The sequence below is a fragment of the Hyperolius riggenbachi genome, chromosome 3 (genome assembly GCF_040937935.1).
Source record: "Hyperolius riggenbachi isolate aHypRig1 chromosome 3, aHypRig1.pri, whole genome shotgun sequence".
Classification (NCBI taxonomy): Eukaryota; Metazoa; Chordata; class Amphibia; order Anura; family Hyperoliidae; genus Hyperolius; species Hyperolius riggenbachi.
The window spans coordinates 91,881,342-91,903,555 of record NC_090648.1 but is presented as its reverse complement, the minus strand read 5'-3'; the positions used below and the strand labels follow the sequence as shown (position 1 = coordinate 91,903,555).

Sequence of the window (22,214 nt, the reverse complement as noted above, 5' to 3'; positions counted from 1 at the left end):
ATACAACAGTTGATCACGCAATAAAGCTGATCACTTTAGCGGTATTGACAGATTATCCATCCATACAAAACATGCTGTGAACAGTATAAACATGCATACACATCAATACTCTCCTGCACTGTATGCTAGACCCTTGCTTGACACATTTTGGCAAGTTACAGGAAAAAAAAAAATCAAGTTATAAAAATTAATTGTATCACTTTTTGCACAGAAATCCTGGGGAAATTGAACACCAGGGAGGTTAATTGATCAATGGAAAAAAAAAAAAAAAAAAAAAAAAAAAAAAAATCAGGTAATGTATGGGTACCTTCAATTAGAAGCATTGTATTTTTAAGAAATTATTTTTTTTCCATTGAAGCAATACACTGAATTTAGTAGCGCTTTTATAGCCAGGCTGGGGACATACTGCAGGGGCCTTACAGAGCTAGAACACAAGGTGACAAGGATGGTGAGACCCAGTTTGGGGGCCACCAGGAATCACTAGGAAGCTGCAATTCCTCCCCAGCCTCCTTATCTCGCAGGCTCAGCCCTGTCTGGAAGTTCCTAAGAATAAAAAAAATAGTAATGAGAGAAGTTTCCATTCAAAGAGGTTGCAGGTGCTCCGAGATGCCAGGCAGTACAGGAGGAGGGAGAAGGAGGCCTATATCAAATCAAGAACTGGAAGAATAAGAGAAAGATGTCCATTCACAGTGGTTGCAGGTGTGCTGGGATGCTGGGCAGCACAGGAGGAGGGAGAAGGGAGGCCTATACCAAATGAAGAGCTAGAAGAGAAAGAGAAAGAGGTCCATTCACCGAGGTTGCAGGAGTGCAGGGAATCTGGACAGCACAGGTGCGCCGGGATGCTAGGCAGTGCAGGTGTGCAGAGATGGCGGAAAGCACAGGAGAGGGTGAGAAGCAGGGTTGTGGATTTGGTACAAAAATCGTCCAACTCCAACGCCAGGTACTCCCAATTGCTCCAAATCCAACTCCTTAGTTTAATACTTACCAGCATGGATGAGCTCACAAGAAGTTCACTACTCAAATTTGTGATTAAAATGAGGCTTAATTGCCTCAACTGTGCAACTGGGAGAGGGGGGGTTAATTACTTACCCATAAGTCCGCTGTCTTCTATGCGTGCCAAACGTCTTGCACGTGTCCTATGGGACGCGTTGCAAGACTCACTACCACGCACTTCCTGCTTCCGGCACTCCCTCTCTCCCAGCCGCACAGCTGAGGTAATTAAGCCTCATTTTAATCACAAATTTGAGTAGTGAACTACTTGTGAGCTCATCCCTGCATGACCAGGGCAGTGGATTTTGTACAAAAATCATCTGACTCCAACTCCTCAGTTTATGAAATCACCGACTCCAGGTACTCCAAATTGCTCCGACTCTGAAGGCCTGGTGAGAAGGGAGGCCTATACCAAATGCAGAACTAGGAGGAAATCTAAGGAAATCAGGTGTGCAGGGCTGGGATGCTGGGCGGCACAGATTCGCCAGGATGCTGGGCAGAGCAGGAGGGGAGAAGGGACGTGGACCCCAGAGCAGATCGGGCATGTCGGAAATTCAACAGGAAATTGCATCGCATTTACCTAGCATACCAGGAGAGCAGTGCAATTGTTTATCTAGTCTGATACCTGCTACATTACAGATATCAGGTGGTGCCTCTACTGGGGTGTAATCAATTTGCTACCAGAATTGGACCATTACTGACCAAATCTGCCCTGTACACTTTACCCTGGGACCCGTGGATCTGTGGCCTAAACACTGGTTCCTATGGGTGAAACAGGTTTTATAAAGGTTAGCGCCTACATTGATCTTCCTAATAAAAATCTATAACCCATATGTCACACAGGCCAGGCATTCTGGATACAATACAACCATGTACTACAACTGACTGCAGCCACAGAGCAGCAATGGAGTCTGACGCCACATTTATCTCTTCTGGCCTCAGAGAAAGAAAGAGAAAGCCAGCAAGAAGTGAGCTCAGCGAAATCACCTCCCAGCATCCTCTCCCATCTGCAATGTTTAATTCATGGCCACAGAACAAAGGCGGGCAGAGCAGAGAGGAGCCCTGCACACACGTGAGAGCCATTGCTCCTCAGCATGGAGATTGGGCAGTCTGCTCTTTACCAGACACACACAGCTCCACACAGAGCCTGCCTACACACTACCGGGGCGAGCACTGCAGCGTGCAATGACATCACACCAGCTACACACGCTATAGGCCCAGGCGACAAAGAAAGAACCGCCGCAGCACATTATACATTGGTCACATCCCAGGGCTTATACCGGGCCTGCAAAACAAGCTCATTAGGCATTCTGACTAAAAACAGTGATGTCACATCCCATCAGCTGCTGCAATTCACAGGCAGGCTCGGGCGACGCAGACCAGACATTCAAGGCTCATAAAATAAATCCATGCTAGACGTTTCAAGCTTTTAGAATCAATAACTGCTGTGTTGCTCACATTCATCACGAGTATTGTAATTAGTGTAATCAGCGCAATTAGGCAATTAGGCCCTGCCCCAGTGAAGATCAGGATTTAATACTCACACACAGGGATACCTGGAGGACTCCCAGTATACAGTGAATAATAGATGCCCTAAGCTTGGGACTGAGTCCAGGCCACCAGTGCGACAGCACAGCAGCACTAACCCCTGTGCTGGCTCTTCTCACTCCTCAGTACAGCCATAGCCCTTCTCAGCGATGACAGTGACAGATGGCGTGACAGCATGCATGCACAATATGACACTGACTGACACGTGCCCTGGAGTTGTGGCATGTTCGCTGCAATTAACACAACTGTCTGTCCGATTTGATCACTGAGATTATCAATGATTGCTATGGCCAAAAGAATGCAGAAAAGAATCGATTGCCATACACGAGGCGATATTTATCAGGCAGTTTGATCACTTTCATTAAATCTGCCAGCACTGACAGATGAACTTTTAAATGATTGAGGGCTGGAACCCACTAGAGCAATTTTTTGAGCGTTTAGTGAACGATTCAAAACGCTAGCGATTTCCCTAAATGCTCAGCTAATGTTAATGGATGGGCCAAATTCCACTAGAGCGATTGCGATTAGCAAAAATCGCTATCGCAGGACATGCAACATTTTGGTGGCATTAGCATTTCTGCAATGTAAAGTATATATAGACGCTGGCGTAATCGCTCTTGAATCGCAACACATAGCGATTTTGAGTGCGATTTTAAATTAATGCAATCTGTAAAAAAATGATACACTGAAAGGACCAATGAGAATTAAAAAAAAAAAAAAAAAAAAAAAAAAAAATCGCTAATCACAAATCACTACACAGTAACTGGCAAAAAGCTTACATGAAAATGCTTACAAAATGCTCATTAAAAATACTAGCAATTGCGATTCGCGATTTGTAGTGGGTTCCAGGCCTTAGAGCAGCTTACACACTGAAAGTTTGATTGTGCGCAATAGAAAACCATCGCGAGCAGGTGGAGAACAGCCAGCAGAATAACGTTGTACTGCTTTAAAAAGTACCAGAAACGGGGGGTGGGTATATAAAAAGTGTATACATACCTGGGGCTTCCTCCGGCTTGATCGCTCCCACGCCGCCATCCTCCAGTGCTTGCAGCCTCCGCAGCTGGCCCCAGCAAGACGTCCAGTCAGCGTAGGTGCAGTCAGGCTGTGCGCGCTCCCTTGTCTCGCTCTTGTGGCAGGGAGCGTTCTGCACTTAAACAGTACTACTGCTCAGAACACTCCCGTCCATGGGAGCACGCACAGCCCGATTGCGCCAGCGCAGTATGCCCCAGACTAGAGGACTTTCCGAAGCAATTTGTGGAGGCTCAATGAAGCAGAGGACAGCAGCTTGGGAGCGACGTGAGAGTGACTAGGAGGCCGTCATACCTAAATCCTTTCAAACAATACCAGTTGCCTGGCAGTCCTGCTGATCTCTTTGGCTTCAGGTGTGCGATTCAGACACTACTGCAAAGAGCAGGTAGCTATTCCGTCAGGCACACCGGATCTGCATGCTTATTCAGTCCTGGAACCCACTAGCAGCGCTTTTCTAAGCCCTTGTGATTTATAAAGCTCTTGCTAATGTAATGTTATGGGTGATAAAAAAAAAAAAAAAAAAAAAAAATCACATCCCTCAAGTGAGATCACATTTAAAGAGACACTGAAGCGGAAAAAAAAAAATGATATAGTGAATTGGTTGTGTACTATGAATAATTACTAGAAGATTAGCAGCAAAGAAAATATTCTCATATTTTTATTTTCAGGTATATAGTGTTTTTTCTAACATTGCATCATTCTCTAATATGTGCAGATTACACAACACTCAGCATTCAAAACGATTCTTTCAGAGCAGTCTGAACTAATGACCTCTCCTCTGGCAGAGAAAAAGTAAATAGTTCAGGAACAGTTGAGATAATAAAAGTCAGATAACAGCCCTCTCCAAGACTTTGAAAGTCGTAGAGATTAATGGCTTTTTTGCATAGAGATAACAACTGGAGTTTCTTAAAGAGACTCCGTAACAAAAATTGCATCCTGTTTTTTATCATCCTACAAGTTCCAAAAGCTATTCTAATGTGTTCTGGCTTACTGCAGCACTTTCTACTATAACAGTCTCTGTAATAAATCAATGTATCTTTCCCCTGTCAGACTTGTGAGCCTGTGTCTGGAAGGCTGCCAAGTTCTTCAGTGTTGTGGTTCTGTGATGAATCTCCCCTCTCCAGGCCCCTCTCTGCACACTGCCTGTGTGTTATTTAGATTATAGCAGATTCTCTCTTCTCTCTTATCTTTTACAAGCTGGATAAATCGTCCTCTGAGCTGGCTGGGCTTTCACATACTGAGGATTACAGACAAGGGCAAAGCTGTTTGCAAGAAGAAAAGAGCAGCCTGAAACTTCAGTGCATGAGAGCAGAAGGGGGAAAGAAACACACAATGATCTCTTGAGATACAAAAGGAAGGGTGTATACAGCCTGCTTGTGTATGGATGTATTTTCTTTGTGTGGACATGCTGTACATCAACCTACTTCCTGTTTTGGTGGCCATTTTGTTTGTTTATAAACAAACTTTTTAAAACTGTTTTTAACCACTTTTAATGCGGCGGGGAGCGGCAAAATTGTGACAGAGGGTAATAGGAGATGTCCCCTAACGCACTGGTATGTTTACTTTTGTGCGATTTTAACAATACAGATTCTCTTTAACTCTTCCTGTAATGGAAACAATTAGACTGATGTATCTGATCTTAATGTTTTATTTCTTAGCTGTACTATACATACAAATCATAATATTTTTTTTTTTCGCTTCAGTGTCTCTTTAAGGCATTACATTAGCAAAAGCTTTTCAAATAACAAGCTCTTAGAAAAGCACTACTAGTGGGTACCAGGCCTCAGGGTCTATTGATAAAAGCACTTTTGTGTAGCAATGTTTTTTTTAACTTCCTGGCATCGATCAGGAAGTGAACTTGGAAATAAATAAATACAATGTATTTATTCATTAAAGTGCTCAGCAAGCGCTCAGCGATTTTGCTATACTTTCTATTGAATCACAAACGCTCTGGAAATCGTGCAGGAGCCACGTTTGCAATTGGATAGAAAGCTCATCGTTTATGTGAGAACACTCACATAAGCTAACATCGCACTAGCGCTTTTAAGAATAAGTGAAGTCGCTTATAATGTAAACAAGCCCTTAGAGGACCACTTTCAAAAAAAAAAAAAAAATTAAAATTTTTTTTTTTTTTAAAAACAAATAAGTAAATTTCTCCCAGGTTAAAATGAGCCATAAATTACTTTTCTCCTATGTTGCTGTCACTTACAGTAGGTAGTAGACATCTGACATTACTGACAGGTTTTGGGCTAGTCCATCTCTCCATAGGGGATTCTCAGCATAGCCTTTATTCTTTATAAAGACACTCCCTGAAAAAGATTTGTACAAAGATGCTGGCCAGCTTGCCTGCTCACCGTACACTTTTTTTTTTAGCAGCTCCAACGGCCATTCACAAAGTGCTTTAGAAAATAACGAACACCCTAAGAATCCCCCATGAGGAGATGGCCTAGCCCAAAACCTGTCGGTTCTGTCAGTTTTCTATTACCTACTGTAAGTGACAGCAACATAGGAGAAAAGTAATTTATAGCTCATTTTACTCTGGGAGAAATGTACTTTGTATTTGTATGTGTTTACAATTATTTAAAATTCAATGATTTTCACAATAGTGTTCCTTTAAATCTGACAGGATTAGCTACATGCTTGTTTCAGGTGTGTGATTCAGACACTACTGATCAGGGATGCTCTCAAATTCGAATTTGGATGAAATTCGAATAGGGTTATTCGCATTTCATCCTGCTAATTACTGCAGCTGTGCGGGTGACCGAGGAAGGTGGGGGGGGGGGGTTTAATCTTACCCATCAGAAGTCTTCTTGCTCCGTCCCTCGGCGCCTCCCACGCTGCGTTCCATTCTGGCGTCCTGTGATTACATACACTTCCTCCTTCCGGGTTGAAGAAAGAAGTGTATAGTCACGTGACGCCAGAATAGAACGCAGCGTGGGAGGCGCCGAGGGACGGAGCAAGAAGACTCCTGATGGGTAAGATTAACCGCCCCCCTTCCTCGGCCACCCGCACAGCTGCAGTAATTAGCAGGATGAATTGCGAATAACCCTATTCGCATTGAATTTGAAATTTGAGAGCATCCCTGCTACTGATGCCATCATGCCAGGAAGATCAGTAGAACAGCCAGGCAACTAGTATTGTTAAAAAAAAAAATGGCAGCCTCCAGATAATTCTCAATTCAGGTATCCATTAAATGGAGAATAGTATGAGGCAGGGGCTAGAATATAATTACTTTGTGCTTGGATTTAAACACACAGCAAGCTCTCACAAGCAAGGCAAGTCCTCCCCCATGAGTCAGTCTGCAATGATACTTCTTGTTACATGGGGTTGGTTATTGTCCTACATGCATTGCCTATTACACAGTGATGTGCCACATAGCAACATTCTGTGATGTAAAGAACCTTCTCCAGAGCTTCCTTCTAGCCAGTGTTACCTAATGCAATATAAACACAAACTGCAGCTAATGTCTGGGTGTCCAGTCATCTGGGATCAGGACATTGTGGTTATTTAAATCAAAACTTAGGTATATAAACTGAGCGCGATGATTTATTTTTCATAAACGTATATTATATACAGTATAATCTAATTATAGTAAACTCTACTATAGTAAACATTTGGATATAGTAAACTAAATGTCCAGGCCAAACCCCATTATAAGTATATGGGAGTAATGCCTGGTATAGTAAACTCTGATATAATAGAAATTCTGTTCTAGTAAACCTGTTTATTTTTGGCCCCTTCGGTATTCTGTATATGGTTATAGTGGAAAGTGGGTGCATGCATCATAAGTCTGTCAGAGACCCATGTGCCGTGGACAGCGTGTTGGCTGGCAGCCACTTGTAGACGGCTCGCTATCTGCTCACTATTCTAGGCTTGTGTGAATTACCTCAAGAGCACCGGCCGGTGGGACCTAGGCTTCCTGTGTAAGCTGCTGCCTGGTTACTGAGGGGATTGCCTATCATCTGTGACCAGAGCTGGGACAAGGTCCTTCAGCACCCAAGGCTGATACACCAAAGTGCGCCCCTCCATCCCTCCGCCCCAGCCATCACACACTGATTGCTATTAGACTAAGAGGCGCCCCAGGGCCCCCAACCTCCTCAATACCTTAATCTCTAGTTATCTGACTTGCAGTCACTGCCATGTATCCCCTTTTCCTATTTCTTTCTGCTTCAAACACAATTGGGAATGACAACTGAATGAATTGTGCGTCCCCTCCTACAATGCGCCCTGAGGCTGGAGCCTCTCCAGCCTCTGCCTCGGCCCGGCCCTGTCTGTGACTAGCTTGTGCATGGCTGCAATGCTACAGCATCATCCAGGCTGCACAGAAATGTGGACAGAGGAGCACACTATCAGTGCTGTACCTGCATTAACTGGTGAGACCTAAGCTTCCTTTGTAAACTGCTGCCTGATTACTGAGAGAATAGCCTGTTATATATGACTTTCTGCATGGCTGCAAAACAACCGTATCATCCAGGCGGCACAGAGATGTGGACAGAGGAGCACACTATCCGTACTGTAGCTGCATTAACTAGCGACACCTATGCTTCCTATGCAAGCCGTTGCATGATTATTGCATGCAAATCACTTCATAACACTTTGCAATTTGATCTAGCTTGAACATTGTCTGGGTTTGCTTGCTGAAGCATTGAAAAGAAAAAAAAATAACTTTATTATTGACTGAATTAAGATACCGTACTATAGTATACTTCATGTGCTTGAGTATGGCAATTTCTGATACAGTAAACCACTTTTCCCAGTCCCTTGGAGTTTACTATAAGGGGATTCTACTGTGTTTTCAGACAGAAGGCTGACATGATTAGCTGCATGTTTGTTTCAGGTGTGCAATTCAGACACTACTGCAAGAGATCAGCAGTGCTGCCAGACAACTGGCATCGTTTCAGTGAAAATAAATATGGCAGCCCCCACATCCTTCAATTCAGACGTACTTACAGTGGGTTGCAAAAGTATTCGGCCCCCTTGAAGTTTTCCACATTTTGTCATATTACTGCCACAAACATGAATCAATTTTATTGGAATTCCACATGAAAGACCAATACAAAGTGGTGTACACGTGAGAAGTGGAATGAAAATCACACATGATTCCAAACATTTTTTACAAATAAATAACTGCAAAGTAAGGTGTGCGCGTAATTATTCAGCCCCCTTTGGTCTGAGTGTAGTCAGTTGCCCATAGTTGCACATTGCCTGATGAGTGCTAATGACTAAATAGAGTGCACCTGTGTGTAATCTAATGTCAGTACAAATACAGCTGTTCTGTGACAGCCTCAGAGGTATCTTGGGAGAATTTGGGGAGCAACAACACCATGAAGTCCAAAGAACACACCAGAGAGGTCAGGGATAAAGTTATTGAAAAATTTAAAGCAGGCTTAGGCTGCAAAAAGATTTCCAAAGCCTTGAACATCCCACGGAGCACTGTTCAAGCGATCATTCAGAAATAGTAGGAGTATGGCACAACTGTAAACTTACCAAGACAAGGCCATCCACCTAAACTCACAGGCCGAACAAAGAGAGCGCTGATCAGAAATGCAGTCAGGAGGCCCATGGTGACTCTGGACGAGCTACAGAGATCTACAGCTCAGGTGGCGGAATCTGTCCATAGGACAACTATTAGTCATGCACTACACAAAGTTGGCCTCTATGGAAGAGTGACAAGAAGAAAGCCATTGTTAACAGAAAAGCATAAGAAGTCCTGTTTGCAGTTTGCCACAAGCCATGGAGGACACAGCAACCATGTGGAAGGAGGTGCTCTGGACAGATGACACCAAAATGGAACTTTTTGGCCAAAATGCAAAACGCTATGTGTAGCAGAAAACTAACACTGCACATCACTCTGAACACACCATCCCCACTGTCAAATATGGTGGTGGCAGCATCATGCTCTGGGGGGCTTCTCTTCAGCAGGGACAGGGAAGCTGGTCAAAGTTAATGGGAAGATGGATGAAGTCAAATACAGGGCAATCTTGGAAGAAAACCTCTTGAAGTCTGCAAAAGACTTGAGACTGGGGTGGAGGTTCACCTTCCAGCAGGACAATGAAACTAAACATAAAGCCAGGGCAACAATGGAATGGTTTAAAACAAAACATATCCATGTGTTAAAATGGCCCAGTCAAAGTCCAGATCTAAATCCAATCGAGAATCTGTGGCAATATCTGAAAACTGCTGTTCACAAACGCTGTCCATCTAATCTGACTAAGCTGGAGCTGTTTTGCAAAGAAGAATGGGCAAGGATTTCAGTCTCTAGATGTGCAAAGCTGGTAGAGACATACCCTAAAAGACTGGCAGCTGTAATTGCAGAAAAAGGTGGTTCTAAAAGTATTGACTCAGGGGGCTGAATAATTACGCACACCCCACTTTGCAGTTATTTATGTGAAAAATTTTTTGGAATAATGTATGATTTTCGTTCCACTTCTCACGTGTACGCCACTTTGTATTGGTCTTTCACGTGGAATTCCAATAAAATTGATTCATGTTTGTGGCAGTAATGTGACAAAATGTGGAAAACTTCAAGGGGGCCGAATACTTTTGCAAGGCACTGTAAATCTATGGAACCTCAGTACTGCAAATGGGTCCAGCAGCAATGAGGAGCATTGTCAGGTGCTGTGTCTATGGACCCCCCATAAGGCCCTTCAACCCCCCCCTGTCTGGCTCCTCCCATAAATGATGTCACTATGGTTGTGGGTGAGGCCGACACTGTACAGTAGCTCGCCTGCAGGGAGGAGGGCTGATGGAGAGGGGCACAAGGAGTGTGAGGGGCGGGGGAAGGTTGAGTGGGAAGAACAATGCACTTGGTAAGCCAAACCGATCTGCCAGGCTGACTGCTGTACACGCACAGGATTCTCAGCAGTCTTTATCCGCCTCTGCCAAGTTTCATACAGCATTTATATACAGTACATAGTTCATTGATGCTAATGCTGGGAATACACACTGCGTTTTTGAAGCAGATAGATGGTTCGATAGATGATTTTCGACATGTTCCATCTCCCGTTCCAAAAAGATAGGAAAAATGAGTGGAAGATAAGAGAATCAAGTGGAGAATCGATCAGCAAAAACGCTTGAGCGGAGAATCGAATGGCAGAAACGCATCATGTATTCCCAGGATTAAGGGGCCCATACACTCAGCCGATTAGCGGTCGATCGGAAATCGATTGCCCGATCGATTTCAATCGATCTGACATGCTGGAAAATCCAGGTCGATCTGATGAGATTGCTTATTAATTTGCATTGGACCTAATGGAAATCTGATGGCAAAAAAAAATGCCATCAGATCGATTTTCAATAGATATACTAAAATCTATTGGAAATCTGTTCCTAGTAAAAAAATGTTCCTAAACATCAGATAGATCAGAAAATCTATCTGATGATCGATCTGCTGCTAATCTAACGAGTGTATGGCCACCTTTAACCTCCTTAGCGGTATGCCCAACACTGTGTCAGCTTCAGTCTCTCTATGGGGAGGATCGGGTTTGCGCATTTGACGTCATGTGTGATCCTCCACATAGAGAAGCCCGGAACTGTACGGGGATGCAGCGCCGATCGCTGGATCCAGGCTGGGTAACGTATTAACGGGGGAGCGTCGGAGATCGGGGGGTGCCGGGCATTTATATTAGCTAGCCTAGTGCTAGCTAGAGGGTTATCAGGCATGAGATCTCTAGGGGGGGGGGGGGGGGGACTGGTAGGCACAAATTTGCAAAACCTCCTGGAGCTTAAAGAGACTCTGTAACATCAAAAAGATCCCCTGGGGGGTACTCACCTCGGGTGGTGGGAAGCCTCGGGATCCTAATGAGGCTTCCCACGCCGTCCTCTGTCCCACGGGGGTCTCGCTGCAGCCCTACGAACAGCTGGCGACAGACCCGACTGTCAGTTCAATATTTACCTTTGCAGGCTCCAGCGGGGGCGCTGTGGCTGCTTTCGGCTCTGAACTAGACGGACATACCCGATCTCCGTCGGGTCCGCTCTACTGCGCAGGCGCCGGAGACTTGCTCCTGCGCAGTAGAGCAGACCCAACGATGATCGGGTATTTCCGCCTACTTCGGAGCCGACAGCCACCAGAGCACCTGCGCAGGAGCCGGGAAGGTAAATATTTACGTCGCCACTGTACGGAGGGCTGCAGCGAGACCCCCGAGGGACGGAGGACGGCGTGGGAAGCCTCATTAGGATCCGGAGGCTTCCCCCACCCGAGGTGAGTACCCCCCAGGGGCCATTTTGAAGTTACAGTTGCTCTTTAAGGTGCGTACACAACCACTAAAGAGGACAGGTCCATCAGACGTTCCCGCTGGGCGGTCGTTCTCCCGACAGTAGTGCGTGTGTACAGTCTGCAGACTGATAAGGCTGTTTCTGAACAATCCGCTCAGATCATTCAGAAACAGCCTTATCAGTCTGCAGACAGACTGTACACACGCTGGACTGTCGGGAGAACGACCGCCCAGCGGGAGGGTCTGACGGACCCGTCGTTCTCTGCAGTAGTGCATGTGTATGCACCTTGAAGGTCCGTACACACGCTAGACAGGCTGGAATAACGGGTCCGTCAGACCCTCCCACGGGGCGGGCGTTCCAGCGACAGTCCAGCGTGTGTACAGTCTGTCTGCAGACTGATAAGGCTGTTTCTGAGCGATCCGTGCAGCCTTTTTAATCAGGTTGGCTAATCTATTTATGACCAGCTTAACAGTAACTGATAACCCTTCATTAACTGAAGCCATCAGTACTCACCTCCCCTAACCTAACTCACCTAACCCTACCCTGCCACAACCCCTGCTACTATAGATGACTACCTCCCAGCTGAGTCAGCAGGCTCTGCGCCAACACAACCTGGTGTCACACTGAAAGTGCCCCTACTGCTATCAATACAAGATTGAAATCACATTTTCAGTCAGGCACCATGGATGTGGCAAGAGCCTGCGCAAACACCATAAGGAAACAGAAAACAATTAATTTACATTAGCAATCACTTCTCTGTATTGCTTCACTCCAGCAATGTCACCAAAATATATGTGGGTCCACTTAGATTTGCATACTGTACTGGCAGTAAGCTTGTGACCTCTGCAGCCCAAGATTTGGGGAGAGAAGGGGGGGGGGGGCAAAGAAGCTGGCAGGGCCCCAGTGTGTCCTTATGAAAGCACCAGCCCCTGAATACAGGCCAGTGTACTCAAAATGGTTAAATTCACCTAATAGTTTTTAATATCAGCGCTGCGTAATATGTTGGCGCTTTATAAATACAATAAATAAATAAATAAAATAAATAAATATCTCTGAAAAGCCCATATTCAGTTCAAAATAAGTTTGGAATTACTTTTCACCTACTTTTTAGTTCTTTTTTCAATTGCTAAGTGCAGAAAAGTTTTTTGTTTTTTTGAGGAAAAAAAAAAAAAAAAAAAAAAAAAAATAAGGATAAACTATAATGGCCAAGGACTCCACTTCAGAGGCCTGCATACTTGTCACAGCCGTTTGAGCACCATTGCTTTATGGCACCTGATGTGAATTGGAGGTTTGTTTTGGCCTGGCTCCTATCAGTTCAATAAAAGTTTGCAAGCTTGGTTTGAGGTTAAGGTTATTAGGAATAGTTTCTCTGAGACTGCTTAAAAAACACAGTTTAGGGCATAGTTTCCATTTACATGGTTGTTTTCAGAATTCACTTAGTTCAATTTTATATTAAAGTGCAAGTGAGGAGAGAGGGATATGGAGGCTGCCATATTTATTACCTTTTAAGCAATACCAGTTGCCTGATTATCCGGCTGATCCTCTGCCTCTAATACTTTTAGCCATAGCCCCTGAACAAGCATGCAGCAGATCAGGTGTCTCTGACATCACTGTCAGTTCTGACAAGATTAGCTGCATGCTTGTTTCAACCTTCAGTTCTGCCAAGTGATCTACAGAATGTTCATTACTGAGAGTTCTGTGCACAGAGGGAGGTACTACTTGCTTGGCAGTTGGAAAAGCTGTTATTTCCCACAGGTATACAGACAGCAAACTGTCAGCGCCATGGTCAAGACATCACAAAGTGGGAGGGTATTCTCACAGTATCAGCCATACATAGATTATCCCTAATAATCTGATATAAAAAAAAAGTGTAAAGATTTATTGTGGGAAAGGGGGCATCAGCTACTGATTGGGATGTAGTTTAATCCTGGGTTATTGGGCTGGACACGGTGGGGTAGTCTTTTTATAAAGCAAAGCAGTAAGAAAGGAGAACATAAGCACCAGGACATTTGTATGCCGGCATTCCAGTTCTCTGGTAAATCAGGAATCAAGCTGGCAGCATGGACTCTAGCGCCAGGCTATCACCATGGAAACATGAGACTGTAGTAACACACATTAGAATGGAATGAGGATACGGCATATTGGAGAGGGTGTGTCCTGTATGAGGGTGTGTCCTGTATGAATGAGGGCCCTTTTCCACTAGCAATCGCTAGCGTTCACGCTGAACGCTAGCGATTGCTGAATCGCAATTACCGGCGATTCCCCGACGTTCGCGGCCGCGATTTTGCTATGCTATGCACTGCATAGCAAAATCGCGGCAATAATCGCTCCGCCGCGCGATCGCGATCCGGTCAAAAACGAATCGCGGTAGTGGAAATGACCTACCGCGATTCCTATGCTAAAAGCAAACTGTAGCGATTTGACAAATCACTAGCGGTTTGCGGTTTTGCGATTAAGCAATCGCAAACGCTGTAGTGGAAAAGGGCCCTCAATGAGATTTGCTTTCTTTACTCGTTAGGGGATCTTATGAAAGGTTATTCGCAGGTTGCCAAGGTTACACATGATCAGGACTGACAAGCTGTAGAAACTATGAAAAGTGGTTATTTTAATACTAGACCACTTAACAAGACCTTGTACAAGGATCAGACCATCCGGTACTCATTATGTACAAGACAACTCAATACAGAGGTCCAGGCTCCTCCTACTGCTACAAACACAAGCTAAATGGACCACCACTGAGAGGGCCATTCAAGGCGGTCTCCGCTGTGACTCCAGCATGTGCAGGAGTGTCCTTCAAGCTAGTTTAAAGTGGACCTGCATAGGACAGAAGGAAATCAGAAAGAAATGCACCCTGTATGTATTTAGAGAGTTTAGCCTGTCTAATTCCCATTCATCTGTGACAAATCACAACTGTAATTTGAGCTCAGCTGTGTCAGCTGACTGCCTCAGCAGAGCAGCTAATTTGTAAACACAGGATGTTAACCCGTTGTCTGCTTCCATGAAAGCCTGAATTAGACACACTGCATATTTATTGGAGGAGTTCTGTAAGCTGTAACGGAAAATGTTTTTCTTTAAAAGGTTACTTCTAGAGCAGAGAGGAAGTCATGAGTTCAGGTCCACTTTAAAGGTGCAGCGATCCGCCAGGTGCATTGCGCCACTCCTTAGCCCACCCGCCATGATGTCATTCCTACTATCCTCCCCATAGCAACAGTAAGCATCACATAGCTTTATAAACTCGGGAACACAACTGACGCTCTATTGATCGAGTCCCTCTGGGCAACAATAGCGCGTGTGTACACACCTTTAAACAAAGCACAAAACGCTGAGTAAAAAATCTTCAAAAACTAACAACAAAAAACGACAAGTTACAAATTTATAAGCTCACCACACATTCAAATTACATCTACTGCTGAGGAACGACAGATCTCGGGCAAAAGGACCGATCCAAGCTGCCAATATAGGTGCATGGAACACAGTGTGTACAAAACTTGTTAGATTTTGATAATGTATGGTGTAAACCAGAGCAAGATCATCCACCAAGCAACCTAAGCCAGTGCTTGGGGCCTAGTAGGTGTCAGGGGCGTAAATAGACTTAACAGCCCCCCCCCCCCCCCCTGCAAAAATAATAGCATTGGGTCCCCCTTGGTCCTCGAGTCCCATGCAGGTCAAGTGATCAGGAGTCGGTGAATTGCAGCAGTGGGTATTCTGCCGTAAAGCAGTGTTTGGAAGCAGGAAAAAAATTACACACTGCTGCATACTGAATCGCATAGCAAAGTTGCCTGCATTTCGGAAAGGGATCGGGGATGGGGGGGGGGGGGGGGGGGGAAGGGAATTGCGCCCGCAATCCTATGCATTATAATAAAATGAAATTGTAAGCTCCGCCCCTGAGAGTGACGTGCACCACAGTTGCAATGGAAACGAGTCCTTAAGGATACCCGAGGTGACGTGACATGATGGGATAGACCTGTGTATATACAGTGCCAAGCACACAAATAACTATGCTGTCTTGCTTTTTCCCCCCTTTTTGTGCCTGTAAGAGTTAAAATCCGGTATGCAAGAGAAAGTTTCTGTCTGGGTTGGACTATGGTGTAACCCTCACTTATAAGGAATTAGAACCATAAAACATTTTCCTGGAAGAAAAATGTCTTCTGAGAGCAGGAAAGAGATTAAAAAAAAAAAAAAAAGGTCAGTAGTTCATAGATTTGAACTCTGGCATACTTCAATGCATGTGTCACTGACCAAAGACAAGGAAACCGAAAAAGCTTGAAAGCAGATTTAAAAATAAAATTGTGGGATATTTTAAAACGCCATTTTTAGGAGTAGGAGGATAGATACAATTGTTTATATCATCAGTTTGTTTTCACCTTGTGTTTCCTTTGATGGGTTTCTATCAATCATGCCAGTGGTTCTTAGTGTGGTAGTTAAGGGCTCTGCCTCTGACGCAGAAGACCAGGGTTCAAACCTTGGCTCTTTCAGTAAGGGCCCGTTTCCACTTGTTCGGTGCGGAAACCACGTTAACGAACTTGCATGCGGATACGAATTAGCGTTTGTATGCGAATTTTACCACAAATTCACATACGATTTTGCATATGTTTGTATGTATGCGCATTTAACCTTGTCAGTGACTGTGTGCTTTTACATTAGTTGTATGCGAAATCGTATGCGAAATCGCATGAAAATTCTCATACCGGATCCACATGCGAATTTCCTATTAAATACACTGTATGTGAATCGCCTAGAAGTGTGCGGCGAGCAAATTCTGATGGCTCTGCTGTGCAGATTTTTCCTGCACACAAAACCGCAAATAAATCCTGACAAGTGGAAACAACCCCAAGTCTGCACATATTCAGGAAGGAGACCTTGGGCAAGACTCCCTAACATTGCTACTGCGTGTGCCATAGTACCTCTGGCGCTTTGAGTCTGCCAGGAGAAAAGTGCAATATAAATGTTCTGTGTCTGGTCTTCTTAGCATTACTTTGGTATGTAGCCCTTATGAAAGCCTTTGCTCACCAAGCACCCCCTGGTATTGGTAACATCGTCACGAGTACCCCCTAGGTACCCCTTTAAACATATACATTAACCAAATACTTTTCTGTGAACAAATAGTTTCCAAGCGTTCCCTGCGGTTTTTAAATCATCTAAACTGTATATTCATTTGTTTATATATAGTTTTCCAAAATACAATATTTCTTACATTTATTTAGCTTATCAAGCCCAAGTACCCCCGTGTATCCATTAGAAGTAGCCCCAGGGGTACGCGCACCACTTGTTGAGAACCAGGGTTGTGGAGTCGGTACAAAAAACATCCAACTTCAAAGTTTATGAAACCACCGACTCCATCTCCAGGTACCCAAAATTGCTCCGACTCCTCGACTCTGACTCCAACTCCACAGCCCTGTTGAGAACCTAGGTATTATGCAACACTTCTATATGTAGAAGTGAGCAAGGTGTTAATCATTGGTACATTATGTACAACAAACTCAGTCAAATAATTTACAGCTCTCACTGCTGTCAGAAGGAAGATTTACAGACATTGCAACTCAAGATAAAGCTGACCTAAAACACGCAGGAACAACCAATCATTACACTGATCACATGGGGGGATGCAGGAACAACCAATCATTACACTGGCCATGTGAGGGGAGGGAACAACCAATCATTACACTGACCACATAGGGGGATGCAGGAACAACCAATCATTACACTGGCCATGTGAGGGGAGGGGGGGGGGGGGGAGGGAACAGTAACAGTCAATGATTACACTGACCACATGGGGGATCACAGGCAGGTGACATGAGAACAGCTACTCATTATACTGACCACATAGGTGGGGCACAGGAACAGCCAATGTCTGTACCATGGTATGTGGTCAGTGTATATGAACCTATTATGCTGGGCATACTATCTTACAGATGGTGCGCCAGTATCGAGCCAGCGGCTCGATGCCGGCGCATCACCTCTCGTCCGCGCAGATCGATTCCCGCTCGTCCCCGCGGGCGCTGCTAATCAGCCGCTCGTTTCTTCCCGCCGGTATCGAGCGCAGTATCGATCCGGCAGAGTATCGGACAGGTTGAATATTATCAATCGAGCCATCAGCGGCTCGATTGATAATATAAAATGTGCCGTGTATGCCCAGCATTAGATGCACATCAAACTGGCCACACACAGGCAGAAGGCTGGCTAATCCCACTAAAAAAATTCTGCTAGCGCATAGTAATACGATGTACGGATTGATGCATCCCACTGCAGGCTCAATCCCAACCGGATTTCAGTAGGGATTGAATACAGCCCAGTTGACCCTGCACTATGCCCCTTCTCTATTGCTCCATGCAAAACAACTAATCCACATTAGCATAATCAAGGTTTTCTGCGAGTGGAGCTCTCGTCATTGCCAATTAGCAGGCATACGTTCGTAGCGCTTGCTATGCTACTCTGATAAGGCATGTTAACTCTGATAAGGCATGTTATTTGTCTTAGTGAATCATGCCCATTGTATTCATCAAAGTACTTTTGTCACTGTCATTACCAATTATGTATTTTGTATAGATTCAGTATTTTGTATATGATTGTATGATGTACCCCATGTTTGTTTATAACTTTGTAACGCACCATGAAAAATTTTGGCGCTTTACAAATAATAATAATAATAATAATAATAATAAACTCATTATGGAGAGGAAAATGTCAAATATGAGAATAAAACGTCCGGGAGATTAAAACTATGATGACATAGGACTCATTACTGCAGACATACAGGAATAGCCTGAAAAACAAACACATAAGGCAGGTATAGGTATGTGTAAAACTCCCAAACTTTCCAGGTGTTGCCAGGGCACAACCAGAACGCTGTGCGCAGTGACAGAAGCATTACGTCAGCAGGTGGAACACACCGAGGGCTCAGAGGATGACAGTGAGCAGCAAGACGCCACACATCTGTGACAGGTGACATCAACTTACACCTGCTACAGCCTGCAGGCCGTACTCCCAGTGACTCAGTACAGTCACCCTGACAGGAGGGGGGAGGAGCCTGCAGGCCGCAGCCTGGCGTACACACTACACAGTATATAGGAAATACAGCTAGTGCATTCTCACAGAACATAATAAATTCCTCTTCTCACACATACATATTTAATGGGTTTATGACTGCAATCCAATGCATTATGACTGGAAAACATTTTCAGTCACACCGCCAATTAACCCTTATGAGGCTAATTGTGAACATCTGCATAGATGCCTATGGATAACTCAACATGACAGCTTTCAACATCTAACCTATTAAAAGAAGACAAGACAGTACCCCGTTTTCTCTGACACACCCTAATGCCCAGACAAAAGCAGGCCCCATCCCCAACCCATACAAAGAGGTGGGTGGATTAAAACAAAAAACAAAATCCCCTATTTTAACTGTGGCTTCTGCAAACAACCCTGGAGGTGTTGTGGGAGAAGGGAGAGGCCAAATAAATCTCATATAGCCTAAACTGCGCTTCCACACCCCCTATAAATACACGCGGCCCTAGACATGGGTGTGAGAAGCAGTTATCCTTCTTTATAATGAGGATGGGGGCTTTAGAACTTCAGCTAGCCTGTCTCGTGTAAAAGGGATTTGACAGGAAGAGGGCTAGAGGGAAAAAAAGAAGACATAAAATAGCATAAAATGCTATTAAATTCCCCTAATATAATACATATCACAAAAGAACAGGATAAGGCTTATGTGTGTGCGCATTATAGATGTGACTATACAGGTTATATAATAACTCTCAATCTTTTATTAAGCTCGTGATTGAAAAAAATAAATAAAAAGTGTGGCACAGGCATCCAGCATCTTGGGGTTAACATATCTCCTGCCCTCATTCTAAATGAATTCCCATTAACCAAGTCACTAATGATCTATGTGAATTTAACCCTGTCCTCACAGGAAGGAGTTGGAGGCTGCACAGCACAAGGGATTATGGATGTTAACCGCTCCTCTTAAATAGGGTCAAATACCAACGGGGGATTGGGCAGGGTAGGATCTGGTGTGGGGAGAAAAATAACTCATCAGTTAATACAGGTGATCCATGGGAAACTGGGCAATCAGTGACTGTGGGAGAATGGTAATTGTGAGAGGATGATAATTAGAGCTCTGTGACAAGACAACATTATTTAGATATCAGGGATGATGATAAGGAAGGCAGAAGGGAAGGTAGACAGACAGACAGACAGACAGACGAGTGATTTCCTGATCTTGCCCTTGTACAACATCACAGCTAAGCACATTTTTTTAAATTTATAATAGTGGGAGTGTTAAAGACCCTCTAAACCACCAGTGAGCTATTGTTCTGGGGTCCAAAGAGAGGCTAGGACTCTTATGCTGGCCACATACATGGCAATCTTCTTAAATGAATGATTTTAAAACTAATTGGAAAAGAATCTAATAATCATCAGAAAGGATCCATTCAATTATGTCTAAAATGTTCTTGCTGTCTCAATTAATCATTTTATCAGAAGTGATTGCAATTAAATCTGCCATTCCTAACTCACCGCTTTGATTCTGTATAGAGGATCATTTTATCAAGGAACTGATCGACCATTTGATTCTAACTGTGAAGGAGAATTACATAGGATCTTGTTGGTAGTGTGTGGGCCACTACTCAATTGACTTTCGATAAAACCAAACTGTAGTCCATCGCCTAATAAAGTCGATCTCAATCGCTCAATGGAAAAAAAAATAAAAATCAAGCAATGTGTGGGTACCTTTTCCACAATGTCATCAAATGATTACAAATAAAATGATTTGTTTCTATAGTGATACTGGATCCACCCAAACAAAAAACATTACAGCCCATCAAATGTCCAGGTGGGCACCATGCATATGTTATGGAAGGGCCTTCACCCTACAGCAAACCACACCTGATGTAGAATTTCAGTGCAGCTCCCATACTCTTCCCCACACATACAATCCAGTGTGTGTAATATACCTAACCCATGACATAATGAGAGCTGTAGGAGAACACTGTAATCATGGCATACAATGCTTACCTCTGCCATAGCATTTGTAGATGAGCCAGCTGAGAGAGGCAGAGATCCTGGCCTGCTGTGCATCATATACATCCAAAGGTTTAATCTCTGGCACCAAAAAGCTCTTTTTCATCCTGATGCTGCTGGCTGGGGGTCTTGGCTAGTGCAGAAGATCCATGGGGGGTGTGGATGGAATGGGAGAGGGGGGGTCGTGCAGGGCACAAGGAAGGTCGCAGCGCTGGGTGATCCCCCCTCGTCCAGTGCTAGTAGTGGGGTTCAGGCTCAGCGCTGTCCCTTCAGCACCACATGGAGGGGGAGACGGGGGGCGCCGGTGATCCGGGAGGGTCTTGCAGTCGGTCGCCTGTAGTCCTTCCAGCTGTCTCAGGTGCACTGGCTGTCTCTCTCCTCCCTTCCCCCTTGCCCGTCTCTCCTTCCCTCTCGCTATGTGACCTCACTGCAGGGAGGAGTCTCTCCCGCTTCCTAACAGGTAATTCAGAACGGACAAAGGAGGAAGTCAGTCCATGCCCCGCAATGATCACAGTAATGAGCCTGATCTCACCGGGTGATTCATAGCAGCATCCTATTATGTGCGCCTATATGACATATGCGATATGGCAGTCACGTGAGGGTGTCATTGTGTGTGGCAGAGGTGTGTGTGTGTGGTGTACATTGTGTGTGGCAGAGGGGTCTGTGGTATGCAGTGTGACAGTGTGTGGCAGAGGGGTCTGTGGTATGCAGTGTGACATTGTGTGGCAGAGGTGTGTGGTGTACATTGTGTGTGGCAGAGGGGTCTGTGGTATGCAGTGTGGCAGAGGTGTGTGGTGTACATTGTGTGTGGCAGAGGGGTCTGTGGTATGCAGTGTGGCAGAGGTGTGTGTGTGGCGTACGTTAAAAAGGGGCACTGGGAAAAAAAGGGCGCCGGATTTTTAACGATAAGCATGGATAACGTTTAAAAAAATATTGTACTGTTTTTCGTTTAAAATTAATGGTTTTTAAAGTTATAAATCATTAAATAATGTGCATTAAATCGGCAATTGTAAAAACGTTAATCTTTCGTTTAAATAGTGAAACGTATAATAACGTTTAAAAAAAAAATTACTAAGTAACCCTCCCTGTACCTACCCCTAACCCCTAGACACCCCTGTTGATGCCTAAACCTAAGACCCCCCCTGTTGGTGCCTAAGTAACCCTCCCTGTACCTACCCCTAACCCCTAGACCCCCCTGTTAGTGCCTAAACCTAAGACCCCCCTGTTGGTGCCTAAACCTAAGACCCCCCTGTTAGTGCCTAAACCTAAGACCCCCCTGTTAGTGCCTAAACCTAAGACCCCCCTGTTGGTGCCTAAACCTAAGACCCCCCTGTTGGTGCCTAAACCTAAGACCCCCTGTTGGTGCCTAAACCTAAGACCCCCCTGTTGGTGCCTAAACCTAAGACCCC

The 22,214-nt window shown here is 44.6% G+C and overlaps 1 protein-coding gene across 1 annotated transcript in view; it reads right to left on the bottom strand.

The window, feature by feature from the left end:
* Positions 1 to 21,244, bottom strand: part of CAMSAP3 (calmodulin regulated spectrin associated protein family member 3) — a 151,195-nt gene extending 129,951 nt beyond the window's left edge. Inside the window, exon 1 of the mRNA XM_068274583.1 lies at positions 20,800 to 21,244. Coding sequence (XP_068130684.1) covers positions 20,800 to 20,911 — 112 coding nt within the window. The 5' untranslated portion in view covers positions 20,912 to 21,244. The remainder of the gene's footprint in view (positions 1 to 20,799) is intronic.
* Positions 21,245 to 22,214: the final 970 nt, after the last annotated feature.